Source organism: Haliotis rufescens, unplaced genomic scaffold (assembly GCF_023055435.1).
Source record: "Haliotis rufescens isolate VD_foot unplaced genomic scaffold, xgHalRufe1.0.p SCAF_15, whole genome shotgun sequence".
NCBI classification, from domain to species: domain Eukaryota; kingdom Metazoa; phylum Mollusca; class Gastropoda; order Lepetellida; family Haliotidae; genus Haliotis; species Haliotis rufescens.
Window position 1 is genome coordinate 33467747 of NW_025963835.1, and position 24728 is coordinate 33492474.

The window sequence follows — 24728 nt, forward strand, 5'->3', positions numbered from 1 at the left end:
AGCCCTAAACATACAGAATCGACTTTCGTCAGTGAAGACAACCCTCTGCCAGTCACGTCGTTGCAAACGTCGTACAGTCCGGGCCCATCTCAACCGCAGACGACGATGATGCGCTGTCAATAGCTGTCCTCTGTATGGCCTAAAAGCCCCGATTCCATGAGCCCTGAGTCTCCTGGCCACTGTCTGTCGACTAACCCTGTGACCTAAGGCATTTGTCGCCGATGACGTCACTGTCAGGAAGCGATTTCGGAGGTGCAAGGTACGCAAGTACCGGTCATCATGGGGCGTGGTCACCCTGGGTCTGCCTGTTCTTGGCCTGTCAGCGGTCCGCCCTGTCTGTCTGTAACGTTGCATCAAGTTGGTAACAGCAACACGGGAGCAACCGAAGGTTCGTGCAATATGGGCGTGGGTGGCTCCCATCTGTACCATACCCAAGGCTCGTTCACGTTGTTCGACTGTGAGTCGTGGCATTTCTTTTGTGTTTTTTTTTTATCACTGTGGATGTCTGACTTGCCGTTGCAATCGTTTTATACCCTTACTCGCACGTGTATTTGCAGTTGTGCGTGGTGCACGTGTTTTTCACGTGTTATCTCGCAAACATGTAACAGACGATTCACATTTTCTGCATACACTATTGTTGTATTTAGGTTATGTGTTTTAGATAGACTTCATCGAAAACAAATTTATATTTTCAGTTGGTAAAGTTTCTTTTGGACGTCAGTTTATACATACATATAGGGCTAAACTGACGACAAAAAGAAACTTTACCATAGCTTTAAATCACCCCAGTGTACAAACCACAATATATAGATGCATGAAATAAAATGTATTGGAAAAGATCAAGATCTCAACGAAATCAACACTTAAAATGACAGTCATACATGTGGCATCCGATATCGGCGTGACAGTTGCCCGAACTGAGGTGGGGTAGCAAATACATCTCTCAACGTAATGGACAAAGTGAGTGAGTGAGAGTATGGTATTACGCCGCTTTTAGCAATATTACAGCAATATCACGGCGGGGGACACCAGAAATGGGCTTCACACATTGTACCCATGTCGGGAATCGAACCCGGGTCTTCGGCGTGACGAGCTAACGCTTTAACCACTAGGCTACCCGACCGCCCCTAATGGACAAAGGGTACACACATCTAAAACTCGCTCAAGTTCAATGACACGTCACTTTAATAGCGTATAGGACCACCGCTGCTTCAAGACATGCAAAGGGGCGGTCGGGTAGCCTAGTGGTTAAAGCGTTCGCTCGTCACGCCGAAAACCCGGTTTCGATTCCCGACATGGGTACAATGTGTGATTTTGCTGGAATGTTGCTAAAAGCGGTGTAAAATCAACCTCACTCACTCACTCAAGACACGCAAAACTCTCCGGAAAAGAAAAGAGCTGTCGTCTGATAACGTCACGTGGGATACCTCGCCTTCTTCTTCGAGGTCCTGGATCAGTGTTCCATGGGGGATATGGCAGGGGAGCGCGCAGGCCACGGCAACACGTTGACGTTGTTGGCTGCAAGGAAGTCCTGTGCCGTTCGGGCTGCGTTGGGTCTGGCATTGTCATACTGATAAAGGGTGTGTACCGTCAATACAAAGTGTCCAAGTCTTTTTATGTTTTGAATTAAGGTGTTCACGTGATTTGATGCACTTCGCAAAGTAAGACACGCTGTTTCGCATTTTCTACAATAAAAACGGCAGTGGACGTCAACTGCTGTCAACTTTCATGTTGTGTTTTGACGATGTGTTTTGCATTGTTTAAGTTTGAACTTGTGTTTTTAAGTTTTTGTAATTTCATTTTTAAAATGATAAAGTTTCTTTTGGTCGTCAGTTTCGTATTATCCAAGCTAAAATAATGTAGCATCGTAATTTCAATATTGTATCCAATATTGATACACGTATTATGGTAATAACTATTCGAATCATGTACTTTTGACGATAAAATCGGGCACTGATTACATAATGTCAATGTTTAATCACTAGCGAGAGAGATATCCATGGTGGACAATGTTTAATATGGCATACATATCACGGCGTGTCAGCTTCATGTGGGAGGAAAGCCCGAAGTGATGCAGGTTTAAGACGTTTACCACTTCGGTGAAACCCACGAGCACGAGTATGGTGCTGACAAACCTAGAAACGTAATCGGGGCGAACTCTGCACATCGAATTGCGGCGCCCCCTGTCGGGGTAATAATTTCTTCAGAATCGCATGTATCTTGCAACTGAAATATAGATATCCCAATGTCTGAAGATTGGCAGCATGTGTCTCATTAATCCAAGCCACGTGTGTAATGCCAAATTCCTCGCGGTGAGGGTGAAAAAAAAGAAGAGGGGTTCAGTGTCCTTGTATTTATAGCCGGCTTCACATAGAGCTCGACCCGTGAAGATCCGGGTTAGAATAGGTCTTCAGCAACCCATACTTGCCGTAAGAGGCGACTATGCTTGTCGTAAGAGGCGACTGACGGAATCGGGTGGTCAGGCTCGCTGACTTGGTTGAAGCATGTCCTCGATCCCAATTGCGTGGATCGAGGCTCATGATATCAATCACTGGATTGTCTGGTCCAGACTCGATTATTTACAGACCGTCGTCATATATCACGTTTTATAGACTTTTACAAGGCCTTCGATTGTACCAGTCGGGACCATCTCTGGTACAAATTGATGGATTACGGCATAACAGGGAACATACTCCAGGCAATCCACTCACTTTACGAAGATGTCAGGTGCTCTGTTAAAGTCAACGAATTTGTAGCGGATTTATTCCATGTCAGATCAGGGGTCAAACAAGGATGCGTACTCTCTCCGACACTGTTTGCCTTATATGTCAACGATCTAGCGATAGAACTTCAAGCTAGCAACTGTGGCCTTGAAATAGACGGTATTAACATAGCGGTACTCTTATATGCTGATGATATCGTTCTACTGGCGCCGGACGCCAATAGCTATAGACTACAACAACTGATTGATGTCCTTCACAGCTGGGCCCGGAGATGGAGACTCACCGTCAACTTAGATAAAACCAATGTGCTCCACTTTAGGTCAAAATCAACAAGACGTCATACGTCTGACTTCTACTACGGCAACCAATGCTTTTGCCACAGCGGCAAGTATAGATACCACGGGCTATGGCTTCAAGAACACTGCGACATGGGATTCTCTGTGAAAGAACTGGTGAAGGCGGCCTCTAGGGCTCTTGGTCTTTTAAGCCAATAGTTTTAGGTATTAGGTGACATGCACCATGACGTGTTTTAAAAGAATATATGATTCTACCGTCCAGTCGATGTTGTTCTATTGTTCTGGTCTGTGGGGAGTTTGGAAAATCAGGGAAGTGTTCGCCATACAGAATAAAGCATGCCGTCTGTTTCTTGGAGCACCCTGTAGCACAGCCAACCTAGCAGCCCGGGGAGATAGGGGCTGGCTGCAATGGACCCCCAATTACGACTACACATAGAAATGGCGCGACTGTGGTGTCGGCTTCAGCGCACGTCTCGTCACCGTCCGTTGTTTAAAGTGCACCAATGGTCTCTCTCCTGTGGAAAATCGTGGGAAAAGAAGATACAGCGAATATTTAACGACTATGGTTTATCTAGTGTAATTAACGACACAGAAAAATCTGTTACTGCAATTCCCAGAACTCCGTGACCAGTGCGACCTACCAAGTCTGTTTCAAGGTGACAGCCTCATTCCTACCCTTTGCAAGATGTGTGTAAAAATGTATGCCCGCAGGAAGTTGTTTTGTATGTTAATGCGTGCATGAGCTTGTATAATGATATGTACGATACCACGTGAGCGCACGCGTGCATTTTATTACGCACACCTGTTTGTGCATTTGGTATGTGCCTGTGTATGTTTTTTGTGCGTGCGGGTGTGTTGGTGTGTCTCTGTGTGTGTGTGTGTGTGTGTGTGTGTGTGTGTGTGTGCATGTGCGTGCGTGTGTGAGTCTTTTTAGTATGTATTGTGTTGTGTATATTATTATTATCATTATTTTTATTTATTTATTTATTTTTTCCCCATGTCTTATGATTTGTACTTTAATGTTCATGTCTTATAAACTTAAGAAGGCTGGAAGCTGCCATTATTTTTATGTCTTGTATGTTTTTATATGTATATGCCATTTTTAGACAAATAAACACTTTATCACCATGTTGCAACTTCTTGTCGCTCTCCGGGGCCCCAGACAATGTCGTGGGTTTGTCTGTACTTTGACACAGGTCTGCTTGTACTGGTCAGGACCAATACCGGTTTTATAGTGCTAGCCCACTGAGAAACTATGCCGCAGTTTAACATGGGTGCATTTACAATACTGGCTCCGAGCCAGTCCTTGTTTTGGCCCCTTAATGCCGAGCGCCAGGCAGGGTAACAACAGGTACCATCTTTTAACGTCTTATGGCAGGACCCGGCCAGGTTACCCACTCTGTCAGACGGCGAGGAGCTACGTGCGTGTTTCAGTGTTTCAGGGACACGCGCTCCCTGCACGGAGTCTGTGATGCAGGCAGACTCACGCGAAAGGTCAGGGTGATACCTGGCTACCATTAACTCACGGTCGATCTCGCGAGACATGGACTACAGCAGATAAGTCACCGTGACATAATGATTATCGGGTGACCTTCACCTTGTGTCACTGGATAGCTCAGTCTCTTTATCCGTCAAATGTGACCGCACTAGTTTTCTTTTTCATGTTGGGCTGATTGCTGATTGGAGATGATGGTGTAAGGAAATCCAATTCTATTGTCTTGTGTGAGAGAATAGTGCTGAAGGGCGGGCACAACGAAATGTGTTTGGTTTCAAAGGGCAACGTGCACATTCAGCTTAATGTGCCGAGTTGGGATTTAGAATACGTCCCCAGCAACACACAAATATAGCTGGCATGTGTTATGCACTCATTGCTATACGACATTAATGTAGAATATATTTGTTTTATGAACAGAGTGAGTGAATATTTTTTCAGTAATCTTCAAGATACATACCATGATACCACACCGCGGCCCGTGTTGAACCCAGTCTTATTAGGTTGGTTGGTTGGTTTGTTGTTTAACGCCGCACTCAGGAATATTCCAGCTATATGACGGCGGTCTGGACCAGACAATCCAGTGATCGACATCATGATCATCGATCTACGCAATTGGGATCGATGACATGTATCAACCAAAGCGAGCCTGACCACCAATTCCCGTTAGTCGCCTTTTAGGACAAGACAAGTCGCCTTTTACGGCAAGTATGGGTTGCTGAAGACCTATTCTACCCCGGAATCTTCACGGGTCCACTCTTATTAGGATTCGGCGCCTGGGAGGATCACGTCGGAGTAGAAGAGATTGTGTTTGGACCAGGCAAACCAGTGGTTGACGGCATGAACAACGGTTCACATGTCGGGGGACGATGACACGCACGCCACCGAGCCTCACCACCTCAACTGTCGGGGGTCGGGAATTTCCACGGGGTAATAGTGAGTGAGTGAGTGAGTGAGTTGTGTGAGTACGGTTTTACGCCTCTTTTGGCAATATTCAAGCAGTATCACTGTGGGGGACACTTGAAAAGGGCTTCACACATTGTTCCTATGAATCGAACTCAGGCCTTCGTCCTGACGAGCAAACGCTTTAACCACGAGGCTACCCAAAACGCCCCCACAGGATAATAAAGTTGATGTGTATCTCATATCGCGTGACGCCGAAGACCCGAGTTCTATTCCCCACATTGTTACAATGTGTGAATCAGAACGTGATATCGCTGAGATATTGCTTAAAGCGGCTTAAAAACGATACACATCTTCTGTAAGCCAGTCGTTTACAGTTCACCTACATCTGTAAGATAACACAGAACTCGAGTGAGCCAGTGTGTCAGTGAGTCGATGAATGTTGTTCGATACCAGCAATTAGATAGATTGCTGCAGTGGTTGATAGGAGGTAAATTATAATCCAACCTGTGCACATGACTTCCACAATTATCTACATATAGATAATAAATCTGTTCCCTATTTAGACATTAATAGATACGTTGACCGGAGATGACAGATATATTCACGGTTATACCTACTCCTTACATATGTACACATCCTTCACGTGACTCGGTTGACATCACATGACGTCGAGATAGCGACACAAGTTCCAAGTTGACAGAAAGATGTAGACAGCTAACGTGACAGGATGACAGCCTTTTCCCAACACTTCAAAATGTCACAGCAGCATTATCGGACACTGTCCCGGCTGAGTGTCGTTGTGGCGAGTGGTGTAGTCGTACTGTTATGTAACCGAATTGTGGGGTTGTTTGATTCACCGCACACCTGGGCAGGTATGTCTCCAAATGGACAAAGTCACACTGCACGGGGTCTGAAATGGATCGGGGAAGACCCCTTGTTGAAACCACACAACTTAAGGGACGACAGTAATGTGGAGGTGAGTGGAAACTTGACTGTTTATCAGGTGAACAATCTGTGGAGGTTTCCTGTTACTATATATAGAGTACCGGAAGTGACGTAATTAATATTATGGGGAATCCCCTCTGGCGGCAATCAGTTTGGGTCGTGGTGTGTGTGAAGTCGATCCCCGCATTGATGTTCAGAGGTTAAGGTTACATGAGAAGTTCCTTGTTGTGATATTCGTCCGCGTTCAAGTGGACATTTTCGGGTCGTCAGGAAGAGATGCCTTTGTTATATTTATACCTTTTGTCTGTGACATAAGAGAAGATTTTGCACTGTTTCTTCGAGACACCTGTATGACAGCGTGCACCAACTCAATGTTTCAAAACAGAAGGTTGGTTTATGGTCATTTTTTTCATTAAATCATTCATTTGTACAGCTTGACACTTCAATCTTGTCACACTTCCTGTCGCATTACAAAATCAGAGAGGTACTTGACTTTGGGGCAAAGTGACAAGTCTACACGATTGTGACTGTGTAAACTCTGAGTTGGTGACATAGATTACCCTTGTCACACAATAAGTTGGACTTGAAAGAGTCCAAATTTACTACCATGATACCCAACCCCTATTACCCAAGCTTTCCTGGGTACCCACTGTAGACCTCAAGAGTTGGGTGCAAAATGTCTGATTGGGAACTGATTTAGTGTAACAATGGAGTTATCGTGAATTTTTGTTGTTACAGCACTCAAAATTTCAGTCGTCTAGCTGGCACCATTTTAATCATCCAGCGAAATATCACAAGATGGCAATTAGCATCAATGAGTGAGTGAGTGAGTATGGTTTTATGCCGCTTTTAGCAATATTCCAGCAATATCACGGCGGGGGACACCAGAAATGGGCTTCACACATTGTACCCATGTTGGGAATCGAACCCGGGTCTTCAGCGTGACGAGCGAACGCTTTAACCACTAGGCTACCCGACCGCCCTATAGCATCAATGACCCAACAAACTGGGTTCTGGACCAACGAGAGGGATTCCCCTTGAATCTTCACATTTCATTGGATGATGCTTACTAAAACCTTTCACCTTGCAAATCTGTCTGTGTAACAGTGCTTGTGATAGCCATTAGGAGTAACCAAGATGCTATTCCAAATGATAACAAACAGCTGTGGGGGGTGAGGCTGACGACGTTTATTTATGTGTTGTAGGTCAGGCAGAAACAATGAAATAATAACATAAGCAAATATAAAATAGACTGTTCCCCTTTAAGTTTATAAAATATAGATACCGTATTCGACGTAATAAGCGCCCAGGGCGCTCTCAAAATTAGAAATAGGGGGCTCTTATTAGAATATTATTTGGTGAAAAAAAAACGGGAGTTGAGAGATACATTTCGTGGTTTATGCTGACAGCCTGAAATGTTTATGTATTAATTGCCCATAATTAAGGGTGCATATAACACACGAGTGCGTATTATTCGTGAAAAAATAAGTCTGTGTACATTGATCAATCGGAAGGGGTGCCAATTGGAATTGTTCACTAGCCAATATATTAGCAAATATCGCCGGGGGCGCTTATTACGTCGAATACGGTATTACTTTTGTTAATAAATATCGCTTCTATTACATCCATCTAGTACTGCACGTGTCTGTACAATATACACGGATACAAAATATAGTGATACAATTATGAAGTGATAGAGAACATACTGTATGTCACCTTAGAAATGTATTACAATTACATGGAACATAAAATATATATAGAATATCTGACATGATGTTATGTACCAGATAGATGGAGCCTGCACGGGCTAATACTGGTGAAAACTATCTATATATATACAAGTGGTAAAACAATGTATAAAAATATGTAGTACAACAGCCATACATATCAACCATACAACACTCATACACCTGCACTTACCAAGAAACATCAATCACTCATATCAAACATACAGACATACATTCACATTTACTTCCCTTTACTGTACAGAGGGGATTAACATATGATAATTAGTGTATATAACAGATTCAAGATCACGACATAAAAACTTACACCAGTACGACATGTGTCCTTCCTTGAGAAGTAGTGTAGCAGCTGATGTTTAAAATGTACCATCTAAACATTGAGGTTGTAGCTACGGTCAGCTTGGCCAATCAACGAGATGAAAGACGGTGCCAGGGCGAGTGTCGGACCGGAGGAGCCTTGTAGTGTCTCACCCCTAGTGCTGTATTGATGGGGGGCCAGGCCATTGTCTTTCTTGGCTTAATACTCCATCACTGACCACCATATCTACATGTGGCATTATAAGCAATCACACACCACAAACATGCAACGTAATTAAGCTATTGGCAAGTAAATCGCAAGAAAATTGCTAGCAGTCTGTGTGTTTGGTTACTTGCAGTCAAGGTTACATGTAAAAGAGAAATCGGTAGACGAAATAGGATTTGGAATGTATCAAATACTTGCAACCATGCGATACAAAGCTCCACCTGCCCAACATAGCTTATCTAATTTTATTTGAGGATAAATTGACATAATAGTAGCAGTATATGTGTCCGGAAACTGATGTTTCATATATATATAAATTGCAGAAAACTCTGTAAAAGTTGTAATATACATTTCGTCATGAGGTGACCATGTGTATCTTCACATCTGATGAGGTAGATATTGAGACTTTATGTTGTTTTGCATTTTCAGTGTCGTGATTTCCACACAATGCCTAATGTGACGGACATCTGTAAGTTTGTGAACGCCACAGATGACTGCCAGATCGGCGAGGGTTTCATCGACTACACCGTGTTTGTGTATTGCACTCTGGGTAATCTGGTTCCACTGGCGCTGGTCATACTTGTGAGTACACAGTTCCACCATGCTTCCAGCGTCTCTCCCAATGTATGTCCTTACGCTGTAAATATCTTTTCTTAAGTTGCCAAACTGAAGAAGCTTTCATGGATGTTTCTACGTTTGATGGCATCAGTATCTGTAAAATGTAGCGTTAGTTTCAGCTGACAGAAACATTTGTTAACATCTTAGGCTGTTGACAACATATCCAGGTGAGCTACAGTACTATGACGCTGTCGTTGCATTACTGCATAAATGAGGGGGAATGAAAAAACCCAGTTCTTCCTACCACTTTGGTTTCCACAAGCAGTAAGTTAAAACTCCCAGACAATCCTCTTGTAGTGTGAATATAATGTTGTTTTAGTGCTGTGTTATGTCCTAAATGATCATTTGTAGTGCATATTTAGTGTTGTTTTAGTGCCATGTAGTGTCCTGGATGATCCCCTGTAGTGTGAATGCAGTGTTGTTTTAGTGCTGTGTCCTCGATGATCTCCTTGTATGAATCTGGTGTTGTTTTAGTGCTATGTGGTGTCCTAGATAATCCCCTTGTAGAGTGGATGTAGTTTTGTTTCAGTGCTCTGTGGTGTCCTAGATAATCCCCTTGTAGTGTGAATGTAGTGTTGTTTTAGTGCTATGTAGTGTCCTGGATGATCCCCTTGCAGTGTGAATGTAGTGTTGTTTTAGTGCTATGTAGTGTCCTGGATGATCCCCTTGTAGTGTGAATGTAGTGTTGTTTTAGTGCTGTGTGGTGTCCTAGATAATCCCCTTGTAGTGTGAATGTAGTGTTGTTTTAGTGCTGTGTCCTCGATGATCTCCATGTATGAATCTGGTGTTGTTTCAGTGCTCTGTGGTGTCCTAGATGATCCCTTGTAGTGTGAATGTAGTGTTGTTTTAGTGCTGTGTGGTGTCCTAGATAATCCTCTTGTAGTGTAAATGTAGTGTTGTTTTAGTGCTGTGTCCTCGATGATCTTGTATGAATCTTGTGTTGTTTCAGTGCTTTGTGGTGTCCTAGATAATCCCCTTGTAGTGTGAATGTAGTGTTATTTAGTGCTATGCAATGCTATGTAATGTCCTATATGATCCCTTGTAGTGTGAATGTAGTGTTGTTTTAGTGCTCTGTGGTGTCCTAGATAATCCCCTTGTAGTGTGAATGTAGTAGCGTTGTAGTGCTATTTAGTGTTTTATTTGTCTGTTACAGTTTATGTGGTGGCTGTTCCTGTTCATCTGTCTGGCGGTCACTGCGGATGACTTGTGAGTTATGGTCGTGTCGTAATCCACGTACAATATTTCATGTCAAGATCACTTGAAGGAACATGGTTCACAAACTGGGATTACTTTATGCTTCAATGTGAATATCTTCAGTGTATGTGCAGTATTGTTGCAGAAAGCTCTCAGGTCCACAAATCATGTAATTGGACCACCTTATCAGGGCATGCTGCTGATTTTGAATAAACTGACAGATTCAATCTTTCCTCATATCATTGGTTACCATGGTTACACTGATTTTATGTCCTATATATATACTACTCAAAACAAGTTAAAGAACAGCCCCAATTGGAAGACTGTGTGTTGCAATAACCACCAGCCGGTAAAAGGATCAGGTGTTGTTTAACTTCTTTTGCTTGGTATAGATACAGGACGTAATCAGTGTAACCCTTCATGTTTGTGTTTTCCTCCCTGATAGAGTGTGTCACAAGCTTGCACTACTTCCTCCAGCAGATTGTACTCACACCGTCCTCCCTGTCGGCTGCCGGGAAATAATACAAAGGGGAAGACTTGGCTACTATGTTTGATTTATTTGTGTTTGTTTGTTTGTTGTGTGTGTGTGTGTGTGTTTGTTTGTTTATTGTTTAACGCAACACTCAGCAATATTCAGCAATATGACGGTGGTCTGTAAATAACTGAGTCTGGATTAGACAATCCAGTGATTGACAGAGTGAGCATTGATCCATGCAATTGGGATACGATGACATGCATGAACCACGTCAGCGAGCCTGAACACCTGATCTTGTCAGTTGTGAAAGACCAATTATAACCTGGTTCTTCATGGGGGGTTGAACTCAACAACCTCAACACGTTGCGCATGTAGGGAAAGTGTGTGTGAGTGAGTATGGTTTTACGCCACTTTTAGCTATACTCCAGCAATATCACGGCGGGGTACACCAGAAATGGGCTTCACACATTGTACCCATGTGCGCATGTAAGGACGGGATAAAGAATAATGACCCGCCAAAACAATAGACATGACACTACCTAGTGGTATAATGCGTATATCACCCTGAATGTGTATATAAATGTGTTTCAGTTTCTGTCCGTCGCTGACCGTCATATCGAAGACCCTGAGGCTCAGTCACAATGTGGCCGTATCCTTTACCAACCAGGGGTTGTGTCACGTGTGCCCCCTTACTGTCCTCTGTCCCTGTCATATCTGGTGTCCCATGATTTTGCTGGAACATTGCTAATTTCAAGGGAGTTTCACTGATAAATTCCCAATTTATTGAAATATGTAAAATTATTTAATACCATACCCCGCCATCTAGAGAATCCTGTGCCTGTGACATCATATACCGACTGCCACTGTTGCATTCCTTGACCTGAGTTAGGGGGTGACATTTCTGGCATTTGGAAATGGAGCCCCAGACATTTTCTCCGCCATCGCAGCTATTGGCAGCGCCAAGAATGGTGACGCAGGAATGGCAGTGGGAGCTCTGTTCGGTGAGTTTCAGTCAGGCTGGAATATCTCCATGCATGGATTCTTCATGGCTTACTTTTGTTATTTGTGTGATTTTTGTTAAACAAGTGGGCGTAGACACCGCTAGATCTGAATGTGCTGGGAGTAACCCAGTTTATGTTTATGTTGGGTCGGTGGAGTAGCCTACTGGTTAAAGTGTTCACTTGCCACGCCCAAGACCCAGGTTCAATTCCCCACTTGGGTACAATGTGTGAAACCCATTTTGGTGTCCCCGCTGTGATATTGCTGAGAAATATTGCTAAAAATGCCGTAAAACCATACTCACTATTGTTGATGCTGTTTGTACAGTATTGTGTAACAAATGGGAGTGTGTGCTGCATTCTGATTGGTTCACTGCTTATGAATACTTTTCATGATACTAAGTATCATATTTCAAATTTGAACAATAGGGCGCTGGGCATAAATTATGTCCTTACTCTGATGGGGTTTATTTTACTTTGCATTCCTTCATTATGTTGACCAAGACTTATGACCCTTCATAATGTCGACAAAGAGTTATGTCCCTTCATTATGTCCCCAAGAGTTATGTGCCTTCATTATGTGGACTAAGTGTATGTCCCTTCATTGTGTCAATCAAGAGTTATGTCCCTTCATTTTTGCCCCCAAAGAGTTATGTCCCTTCATTATGTCGACTAGGAGTTATGTAGTTATGTCCCCTTATTATGATGACGAGTAGTTATGTCCCTTCATTATGCCCATCAAGAGTTATGTTTCTTCATATGTCTACCAAGAGTTATGTCCCTTTATTATTTCCTCTAAGAGTTATATCCGTTCACTATGCAACCCCCCTCCCCACGAGTAATATCCCTTCATTATGTGGCTGTGTCCCTTCATTAAGCGCCACAAGAGTTATGTCCCTTCATTATGTCCCCAAGAGTTATGTTCATTATGTTGACCAAGAGTTACGTCCCTTCATTATGCCCCCAAGAGTTATGTTCCTTGATTTTGTCTACCAAGAGTTATGTCCCTTCATTACCCCCCCAAGAGTTATGTCCCTTCATTATGTCCCCAAGATTTATATCCCTCTTTATGATGACCAAGAGTTATGTTCCTTCATTATGTCTACCAAGAGTTATGTCCCTTCATTATGTCTACCAAGAGTTATGTCCCTTCATTATGTCTACCAAGAGTTATGTCCCTTCATTACTTCCTCTAAAAGTTATGTCCCTTCATTATGTCCTCTAAAAGTTATGTCCCTTCATTATGTCCTCTAAAAGTTATGTCCCTTCATTATGTCCTCTAAGAGTTATGTCCCTTCATTATGCCCTCTAAAAGTTATGTCCCTTCATTATGTCCTCTAAGAGTTATGTCCCTTCATTATGTCCTCTAAGAGTTATGTCCCTTCATTATGCCCCCAAAGAGTTATGTTCCTTCATTGTGTTGACCAAGAGTTATATCCCTTCATTGAATGCCCGAACAGTTATATCCTGTGTATCCATAGGTGCGGGTGTATTTGTGACGACCGTAGTTGCTGGGGTCATTGCTGTTGTCTGCCCCTTCGATGCCATGCAACGCCCCTTCCTCCGTGATGTCATCTTCTACCTGGCTGCTGCTTTCTGGACTTTCTACATTCTGTGGAAGAAAACGATAACAAAGTTTGAAGCATTAGGTGAAAATGTCATATTTGCCTCCATTGCAGTCATGATGATTTTTTGAATAAATATTTTTAGTTTGTTAGAGACAGGTATATTTTCATCCCGTCTGCAGAATATCAAATAGTGGCCCTTTAAGAAGCAAATAAAATCCTAAATATTATTTGTGACGAAAGTCTTGAAAGTAATTTTTCAGTAGGCAAGCTAACTTGACCAGGTCAGTAAACACCATCTTACCAAAGCTTGCAAAACTGCTGAACAGTATTAACTCATTAAATCCACAGTTATGCATTCAATGTGTCTTCAAATCACATAAACAATGGGGTAAGAAAAGGTTCAAGTGGAGGAGGATACGTTTGGCCAACAATAAAAGTCTCACTGTATGACCCAAACCAAACAGCTGCTTCAGAAGCAAGACATCTCATTATTTTTCACATATCTTTTAAGTGCACATACACTCCAGAATAGAAATTTATCTGATAAACAAATGAAACACAACTTTGTCACATGTTAAAGCTGTAAATGTAAAGACAATTGTCAGCTCCTTTATCAGATGCAAAAAGACTGTTTGTTTGAAACGAGGATGACTGTTGTGTCTTGCAGGCTTCATAGGCCTGTATGTGTTCTATGTGCTTGTGGTCGTCATCGGCAGATATATATACCAGCGGGAACGGCAGCGACCTGAGGAGCAGACGATCATAGTGGCGCCACCAAGTGAGAAATGTATCTATTTCTTTGTGAATTCATATGTTGGGCATGTAATTCAGGTTTGGTGGAAGTTTTTGGAAGTTTGGTAATCATGATGAACTAATGATTAGAATTTCATGGAAGCTTTAAAAATGCTGCAGTAGTGTATTTTGTTTCAATTCGGAATGTCATGGTGACATAGAATTCAGAATGACGCAGATCTTGACAGAGTATCACATGCAGTGAAATATAGCAGCAATGATGACCAATCTCATTAAAATCAAACCTAAGTGAGTGTTACTGCTACACAAAGATTTTTCGTACAACCAATCAGAACATCACTTACGAGATCGTGAAAGCAAAAATCTGTTTCTAATCATGCAACCTGCAAAAGATTAACACAGGGCATTCCGAACGACGGGCTGTACAACTGATTCCTTCAAAATTATCATCTATCTCTCGCTTCAACATGATAAACATTTGAAATGGAAGAAACTTTCCATAGCACATAGAAAGTACAATCTCAGCCATGTTTTGGACATTTCAGAATGTTCTTTCATTCAGTTTTCAAATTTTGAATCAAAATACTTTTCAAAGTGTAGTCTGGAATGGAAGTTTTGAAACTAGTGCCATTAAGCTTGAGAAAGATACTTTGTGATTGGCTGATGTCAACTTCCTGTCAGTCATTTCATTGGTCAGTCAAAGTTGGCTAAATGTCATTGTGACATCACCTGGAATGGGATGTCCTCAGATCCGTGGGTAGCGATATTTTAATGAGAGTGCAATGATGAAGGTCTCATAGTTAACTTATCATGCTCTTCTGGTGGTGGTGTTATATCATTACTGTCACATCTTGGTCTCCAATACCGTTCCGTCTACGTAAGGGCTGTCAAACCCTCCATAAGAGCTTTGTCGGGTGAACTTTCTAAACAGCCAATTAGTGTCTAAATTATCAGTAAACATTCAATGCAGCATATAACTGATTCTTCTGTGTCTTGAAAATGAACATTTACAGGCAGTTCTGAATGGAAAATAGACCTACTCCAGTCAAAGTTGGTATGAGATTATTAAACAGTCATACATTACTGGATATTACATTTAAAGACAATCGGTGCATGAATAAAAAATCTGTCTATTTAGCTATCACTATATTTCATCAACAACCAGACCTGTTCGTCACGGATGGAACGAACATTCATTGTAACAGCCATCTGCATAATGCTACCCCTGCCTCACAGGGCCATATGACACAGTTCAACCAAACAACTGAAGTTGAAAGGGTGCACGGGAATCACGCACGCACGAATATGGTGTTAGCGTTGGGCGTCTCAACGTGCGTGATTCCCGTGCACCCTTTCGAGATGAGTTGATTGGTATTGTAGTAAACGTCGGTACCTTAAATTACCTTCCAGACTATAAGTGGCATGGCATATTCAAAAGGGTATACATGTATTACCGAAAAAGGGTTCATTATTTAGATATTCAGGTGTTCAAATGTTTAAAAGTTTCCATTCTGATATATTACTTGATTAGTTCCAGAGTTCATTCATGGAACCCAGAAAGTGCTCCTATTTATATTCTGTACTAGAGGGGTTATCTCCCCTGCTGTCTCCAGGATCCTGATGAATCCACATGGATTCACAAAGGTGCCACTGGAAATACTGATTTATGCAACAATAAAGAAGTGATTATGTACCTACCTAAAGGGAGGTGGCAGAGTAGCCTAGTGGTTAAAGCGTATGCTCGTCACAGCAAAGACCTGGGTTCGATTCCCCATATGGGTACAAAGTGTGAAGCACATTTCTGGTGTCCCCTGTCGGGATATTGCTGGAATATTGCTAAACGTGCCTTAACTCACTCACTCACTGTGAATAAAGCAGTGATGATCTACATGTTATGTAGTATTGGCCATGTGGACGGTGGTGCTGCAACTTGACAGTGGGTTTGAATCACCACATTGCTTGACATCTGTAGCCTTACATGTTGTGCTGTCCTCTACGGTGTTGCTCAAAATATCAATCATTGGTTTGTCTGGTCCAGACTTGATCATTTACACTCATAAAGCTGGAATATTGTGTGCAGTTAAACAACAAACAAACAAACTCTCCTCCACCCTAAGTCAACACAGTTGATACTGTTCAAGGCAAAATCTAAAAAAGCCCTTCATCATTAAGCAGACTTTGGAATAGCTAGGTGTTCAAAGCAGTGTAACACCCCCACACTGATCCCGCTTGATGTAGACTTGTGCTAGTCTACATTTTACTGCTTTCAATCAAATTAGCTATATTGTAGGGCCAGTCATTTATTTCACAATGAAAAAAAAAAAAATTTACATGGGACTGAAAAATCATTTCCTAGCATTAAATGTTTTTTGTTTTCAAAGATTTTCAAATCGTTTTTGGTAAAGTATCTGTTGATCATCTGATGTGTTGGATAGGTGACTGGTCCGTTCACTGCTTTTACTAACTGTTAGCAGATACAGGGGACCTGGGAGATTCAGAGGACGGTCCCCTCCGTTCTGCATTGTCTGACAATGGAGCAGGTAGGGAATACTCACACTGAAATTCTTTTTCTTCTCAGGGGGCACATAGTATATGGGCTATCTAAGGAAAAGCATCATTTTGGTAACAATCTTGGCAAGAATGTTTAATACAGCACTGGTTAACAAAAGATAATGTTGCCATGTTCTCCACGAACTTTTGTGACAGCCATCTTGGATTTCAAAATGGCTACCATTACTCCTCAGCTATTGGTCTTGTTTCTAAATATCTCTGTCCGCTCACTCGTCTACGATGCTGCAATCTACTGTGCAGAGTTGCATCCCTTAGACATGACAGAAACCTAAGATTGTGGGTTCGAATCCTGGATCACCCTGATCATGTTCCCAGACTGTCAGCGCCATTCCGTTGCTCGTGGGTTTAACCACAGTGTTAAATATCCGAGACTTGCATGATTTGAGTTGTCTCCTTACATGAAACTGACATGTGGTAAAATTGGAATACTTTTCAGTGGCTTTAAACTCACTCACTCTCTACTTTCTCCATATTTGCTTGTGACTTGCCATTGCAAGGAGATTGGCTGGCCAATTAGGCGGGCCTGAGGATGGTCTACACTTGAATGGCGTACCAGCCAAGAAGATCTGCTCCCATCCGTAGCCTGTAAACTTTGACCTGTGACCTGGCTGGTTTAGTGTGGTAGCGCACCCTGTGAATCAATGCTTACACAGATGGTTTGCCTGCACCAGAGTCAAACGCAGGCACAGCCTGCTCTTGTAGTGATAACAGATTGTTCCCAACTGCAAGAAGACATAATGCGCCAACTCATATCTTCAGCATTTATGTTGTGAAATATTACCAGAAACTAAATATTTTTCCAAGGCAAGGGCGTTAACTGACTATACAAGTCCAGTTTCAACCCTCGCCAAACTAGGCTGGAATTATGGAGTGATATTTTAGCTGGACTAATGAGTCTATGCATAGTCCAATCAAAAGCATGTAATGAAAGCAAACATCCGGTTTGTGAACTGCCGTGCAGTTTTGTTAAGCATGTGTACTGGCATCATGGGGTCAACAGATATTTCCAATAAATCTTTTCATTTTCTTAATCAAGGTGTTCACATGATTGGCTGCACTTCGCGAAGTATGACCCGTTTTTCACAATATAGATTTTGATTATCATCTTGACTTGGCATCGCCATTCTGTTTGAAGCAAATGCAAGTGATATGAGAGTTGGAATCTGATTGGTCAGTAGGAGGGACATAGAAGGGACATAACTCATAATAGCCACAGAGGGTGCTACGATCGGGTAAAGAAATTGCAGCCTAGTTCGTCAAGGATGGAAACTGGACTCTTACAGTCAGTTAACTCCCTTGCCTCAGGAAGATGCAAAAAGGTTACTGGCAGTAGGTTAGCCTAGTGGTTAAAGTGTTTGCTCATCATGCTCAAGGCCTGGGTTTGATTCCCCACTTTGGATAAAATGTGTGAAGCCAAAGCACTATATAAAACCCTTCTCATTCATTTATTATGAGGGGCGGTCGGGTAGCCCAGTGGTTAAAGCGTTCGCTCGACACGCCGAAGACCCGGGTTCGATTCCCGACATGGGTACAATGTGTGAAGCCCATTTCTGGTGTCCCCCGTCGTGATATTGCTGGAATATTGCTAAAAGCGGCGTAAAACCATACTCACTCACTCACTCATTTATTATGTGAAATGTCACTTGATTCTTGTAGTTATGGAACCGTTTTATCATATTATATTGTGTTAACTATAAATATAATGTATACTCTTGTAACTGAAGTGTGTTTATTACGGCATGATTAAGATCAGGATGTTGGCATTGCTGGATGATCCGAGTCGTGGAGAGGTATAACATCTGGCAGACCATGTTCTGTGTGCTTTAACTAACATTTCCCATGTATGTTGTCTGTGACAAGATGGCACCAACTCGTCTCCGAATCCCTATAACATTCAGGAAGAACTGTTGCAAGCCACCGTTTCCATAGACACCAGAGGTACATCCATCTCACTTTCAGCCTCATCCATCCTGCTTCCGTCTGTCCGTCCGTCCATCTGTTTGTCCGTCCGTCTACACACTTTAGGGGTGAAACAATACATCAGTGCACAGGTGCATCGTAAGTTTTCATGTGACAATACCATAAATGATACGTTTTTCTCTGTATCGATACAAGACGTCACTTGCTGAAATAAATTACTTACTACTTGTTTAATGACCCTCGCGTTTTTGTCAGCCAGATATCACAAAATGTGTTGTAATTAGCATTTTAAGTTCACGACAGTAAACTACGGTTTTAACAAAATCAAAGGGACCACTAATTTTATTTCATAATAACCGTAGTTCGTTATAAGACTAAAAAGTAAGTTTGTTATATCGGTTAGTTCGTTATAAGCGTGTTTGTTATAAATGTAGTTTACTGTACTAAAATACCCTTTAAGAACATTTGTCTACAGCTAGCTTTTCCTTTTGAACTTGCTCTGAAATATTAATTGTCAAGAAGTTACCATGCGATTTGACATAAATATGCGTGTTGTGATACGTATCGTATCACGACCTTGCTGTATCGTTTCACCCTTGATACACATGCAGAGATAGAGCCAGTGGACTTTAGCCAATGTTTTCTGTCTGTTTCCAAAAGCCATGTTGGATTTGTTTGTTTTCAACATGAAATGAACCACGTAAATCCTCAAACAGGTGAATTTTAAGTGAGAGAATTTATGGATGTCAGCTGTGTTGTTATGAAGAAGGTTGTGTTCCTCATAATAACGATGTTGACATCCATAAATTATCTCTTGTGTGTATCACTTCTAAATGCCAGTAAAAAAGGTGACAATTACAGGGTTTTTTTGACAATCACAAAATTATTCTCTGTTGTACAAGCATGTGCCCACCGGTCGCCCCTTTGCATAATCTCAGACTCATCCCCCATTGATCTGAGATTTTAATACCGGTATTTCTTTCGCTGCCTTTTCACAGTCGGGTAAAAAATCATTGTATGCGTTTATAATGCCAACCCCTGTCTACACCGCTGTATAAATTTTTTAAAGTGTGTGCTATACACACAAAAATATGTTTTTTGTTTCACTCCGTGTTGCATGAAGATGGAAGAAGGTTGTAGTCTCGAAATGTAAAATTATTACATTCTGATTTCAAAGAAATAAATTTGTGATTTAGAAGTTGACAATGATAGAGCTCCCTAGACCGTGGGAAGAAGGGCGACAATGCTTGCTGTGACATGTTACGCATAGGTGTGGAACGACTTCAGTGTCTGTATGTTTGCAATTCCTGAGTGTACATCTAATACACTAACATTGACATAACTGTATAATGTAGCATTGCTGTTGTTTGCACCTCCCTGATTGTTGCATTGCTATTCCTTGCACCTCCCTGATATATGCCAATGGTGACAGTGACTAGGATTGAGGCGTGATCTTAGAAACCCAGGTTTGATTCAACACACAAGTACAATGGGTGAACACCATTCCTAGTTCCCCCTGCTGTCGAGTTGCTCAATTTGCCAATTCCAGCAGCATGACAATATTTACACACGACAATACTTACACATGACAATATTTACACATGACTACTCACACATGACAATATTTACACATGACAATACTCACACATGACAATATTTACACATGACAATGCTCACACATGACAATATTTACACATGACAATACTCACACATGACAATATTTACACATGACAATACTCACACATGACAATATTTACACATGACAATACTCACACATGACTATTTACACATGTCAATACTCACACATGACAATATTTACACATGACAATACTCACACATGACAATATTTACACATGACAATACTCACACATGACAATATTTACACATGACAATATTTACACATGGCAATACTTACACATGACAATACTCACACATGACAATACTCACACACGACAATACTCACACATGACAATACTTACACATGACAATATTTACACATGACAATATTTACACATGACAATACTCACACATGACAATATTTACACATGACAATACTCACACATGACAATATTTACACATGACAATATTTACACATGACAATACTCACACATGACAATACTCACACAAGACAATATTTACACATGACAATACTCACACATGACAATACTCACACATGACAAGATTTACATATGACAATACTCACACATGACAATACTTACACGTGACAATATTTACACATGACAATACTCACACATGACAATATTTACACATAACAATACTCACACATGACAATATTTACACATGACAATACTCACACATGACAATATTTACACATGACAATACTCACACATGACTGTAATCTCTCATGACAAGGGGCAGTTGGGTAGCCTAGTGGTTAAAGCGTTTGCTCGTCACGTCGAAGGCCCGGATTCAATTTCCCACATGGAAGCCCATTTGTGGTGTCCCCCGCTGTGATGTTGCTTGAATATTGCTAAAAGCGGCGTAAAACCATACTCACTCACTCACTCACTCACTCACATACTCAAACACTCACATACTCAAACATGACAGTGCTCAAACATGACAGTGCTCACACATGACTGTGCTCAAACATGACAGTGCTCAAACATGACAGTGCTCAAACATGACAGTGCCCACACATGACAGTGCTCAAACATGACAGTGCTCACACATGACAGTGCTCAAACATGACAGTGCTCATACATGACAGTGCTCACACATGACAGTGCTCACACATGACAGTGCTCAAACATGACAGTGCTCACACATGACAGTGCTCAAACATGACAGTGCTCATACATGACAGTGCTCACACATGACAGTGCTCACACATGACAGTGCTCAAACATGATAGTGCTCACACATGACAGTGCTCACACATGACCATGTGATATATTTGGGCACAGGTATTGAAGTGAAGTAACCTCAACACTAATTCTTGCTGCAACATGTTGGCATCTTGTAGGCCCCTTGTTACATCCGTCCATCATAAAGAATCCCGTTTTCCTCATGTCATACTTTGATCATGTTTCGTGCTACATGCTACACAAGGTTTGCATGCTACACAAGGTTTGCAAGGCAGATGAATGATCACCCTATGTTATTTGGCATTTGGATTTTTTCTTTTCAATAACTTTTACTTAAGTTCTGTATTCAATTAATATTTGCTGAATTTGCTGACATTGCTCTTATTTAGAACTCATTTGAACCATTGGATTCTGTTATATTTGAGTTATTACATAAAGTTTACTGTACACGACTAGAATTAAATAATAAACAATGGAATACTTGAATATTTATATGTCAAATTCCTTTGTAACTTCTTATTTTGATAACAAAAAAAGCTCTGAAGGAGTATGATACAATTCCTGGCTGCGTCATTCTCCAGCCTCAGCTCTTGAAAGAAGCCCGCTACTGGAACATGCCCAGGTTGAAAACTACACTCTGCCAAAGAAGAGTTCTTCAGAAGGGGAAGACAACTCTACATTCATGGAATTCCTAGAAGCTGTAAACCCCATTGATATAGAGAACTGGCCTGACAAGAGATTTTATTCAAAAGGTTATGAAATTTTCAAGGTGAGATAGAATTTTTTTAAGAATTCTCAATTCTTACAGGACCCACCATCAGTGTTGAGTTTATGCTGGGCATTGATTTTACTGAAAGTGGAATCTATTGGCAGACATTACTGGTTTGAAAACACTACTTCCTCCATCTCAGTTGTAGGCGGTTTTATTACCGCTTCTATTTAACCTTACACATAATTTTATTTTGGTGACTGCATGTTAGCCTAGGTCCTGCTCCATCACTTTTGTCCACAATCACAATCTCATCAAAGTCCGATCTTTTCTTCGATACTATAAGGGGCAGTGGGGGTAGCCTAGTTGTTAAAGCACTGCTTGTCACACCCAAGACCCGGGTTTGATTCCCCACATGGGTATAATGTGTGAAGCCCATTTCTGGTGTCCCCTGCTGTGATATTGCTAAAATATTGCTAAAAGCAGCGTAAAACCATATTCACACTCTCAATCCGATACTATACCGCTCTCCTTGAAGACGGGAGTATCCGTCCAAGAGAGGTCGTGTCAGGCCAACCGTAAGTGAAGGATGTATGGCTCCTTGAGCCAATCAGACACTAATATACCGTCCGTACTGAACCCTTTTGGGTATGGATGCTATAGTTCTCACAAATGTCAAGATGTATAAAATACCCAAGACAATAAACAGCTAATGGCATGGCTTTCTTGTTTTGAATTCGAATCTCCACGATTATGTTTACTCTCTGGGTTAGATTTTGCACATGGGTGCAATGAGTGGAACCCATTTCTGGTGTCTCTCACAGTGAATATTAAGCTTGAATACTCTAAAAGTTGTAGTGCGCAAGAGCATTGGGCAACAGGATACTATTATCTGCACAACTGATTATGGATAGTTGACAGTGAAGAGAACTTTTGTTGAAAATCTCGTGGTTTTTATAGTTTGATGACAGCCAACATGCAGGATTTATGGCAATGATGTAATAGAAGTAGAATATCTCGCTGGAATTAGTTGTGTTAAACTAACTCATTGAGCGTCATCTGAGTTTGAATTTAAACATCCTGCATTCCCTAAAAAACCCGGTAGTCCCAATTTTGTACTATAGACTTGTGTCTGTGTTGTGCAGTGCCCAATCCTGCTGTTGCTGAAACTCACCATCCCTGTGGTGGACTACGACTGCGGCGACGACAACCACAACTGGAACAGACACCTCAACTCCCTACACTGCCTCACTGGGCCTGTGTTCGGAGTTCTCGCTACTAAAGGTAGACACTCCTTCATCACCACTTGCCCCCCCGTAACCTGCAAGACTTGTTCCCCTATCAATGAATGATATATGCCATATTCGACCAAACAATCAGAATGTGCGTATGACTTCAAGTACTTCGGTCAAAGAATCCCTCAGGATTTTTATTTTACACATGTCTTGCATCTAAACATATACCCTAGATACAGTTCAATCATACTGTATAAATACAGTAAGTCTCGATGTGTTTCAATAGCATCTGGAATATATTTGACATGTGGGAAATATATGTGAATTATTACGCAACGAGTTGACAATTCTTTTAGCTGTGCCCGTTTAAGTGTGTCACCCAGTTACTAAGATGGCAACAAGAGGGACATGAGTTGCTATTTGGCTTGTCCCAGAACAACATGATTTGGTCGTGTGCACAGGTGTCAAGTCTGCTTGTAAAACTCATAATTACTGTATCCGTCGTAGTAAGCGTTTTCGGCACTTAAGAAATTCACAAGAAGCTTATTAAAACCATACACAAGTTAAACTTGTCTGATTGAGCTGTAGGTGACATATGTTGATTAAGCTTAAAATAAAATTGATAATAGTGTCAGCCAATTATATATACTGCCTACACTAGTTTAACTACACTGAATAGTATTATTTCTGTAAAAAGATCTGTGACATACCGTATTTTCTTGAGTATAGTGCACACTTTTTTCCCCAAAAACACAGCTGTGTAGAAGGGGGTGCGCACTATACGTGAACTAATGAGTTTTGATGTTTTTTTCCCTATGAAAAGATATTACCGTGAGCACGTAACACCGGAAATACCATGTCAACAAATCCATACTGAAGTACGCAAATTAATCATGTAATTACACTGTCTGGCTATAAAAAGTGTTCTTTGTATATCTGGACCTATATATGTAACTTATTTCATTAATTTTATTCAAAATTCCTTTTGATATTGTTTTAATTAATTTCGGCGAAATCGTGTGTGAAGATCGCACAACTCAGCGTTATTAACAGCAACCATGGTCAGATATCCGCTATTGACGCCTTGAAACGAACATTAGTTGACTGAGAATGGCTACATATATCATAAATGCCATACTTTGACTCGTTAAAAGTCATATTTGTTATAGTTTGACGATTCTATTCTATCCTGTTAAGCTATATCATTGGGTGTGTCTTGACCGAATCAC

The 24728-nt window shown here is 41.4% G+C and overlaps 1 protein-coding gene across 11 annotated transcripts in view; it reads left to right on the plus strand.

The window, feature by feature from the left end:
• Positions 1 to 24728, plus strand: part of LOC124132064 (mitochondrial sodium/calcium exchanger protein-like) — a 60865-nt gene that overhangs the window by 22506 nt on the left and 13631 nt on the right. The window contains exons 1-11 of one of the 11 annotated variants that reach the window (XM_046495680.2): positions 5868 to 6393; positions 9060 to 9212; positions 10402 to 10454; positions 11509 to 11566; positions 11807 to 11918; positions 13397 to 13564; positions 14151 to 14270; positions 16708 to 16776; positions 18668 to 18745; positions 22137 to 22324; positions 23410 to 23548. In XM_046495680.2, coding sequence (XP_046351636.2) covers positions 6145 to 6393; positions 9060 to 9212; positions 10402 to 10454; positions 11509 to 11566; positions 11807 to 11918; positions 13397 to 13564; positions 14151 to 14270; positions 16708 to 16776; positions 18668 to 18745; positions 22137 to 22324; positions 23410 to 23548 — 1387 coding nt within the window. In that variant the 5' untranslated portion in view covers positions 5868 to 6144. Of the gene's footprint in view, positions 1 to 5867; positions 6394 to 6477; positions 6751 to 9059; positions 9213 to 10401; positions 10455 to 11508; positions 11567 to 11806; positions 11919 to 13396; positions 13565 to 14150; positions 14271 to 16707; positions 16777 to 18667; positions 18746 to 22136; positions 22325 to 23409; positions 23549 to 24728 lie in introns of those variants that run through there. The other 10 variants (XM_046495681.2, XM_046495682.2, XM_046495690.2 and 7 more) reach the window with 10 other exon arrangements.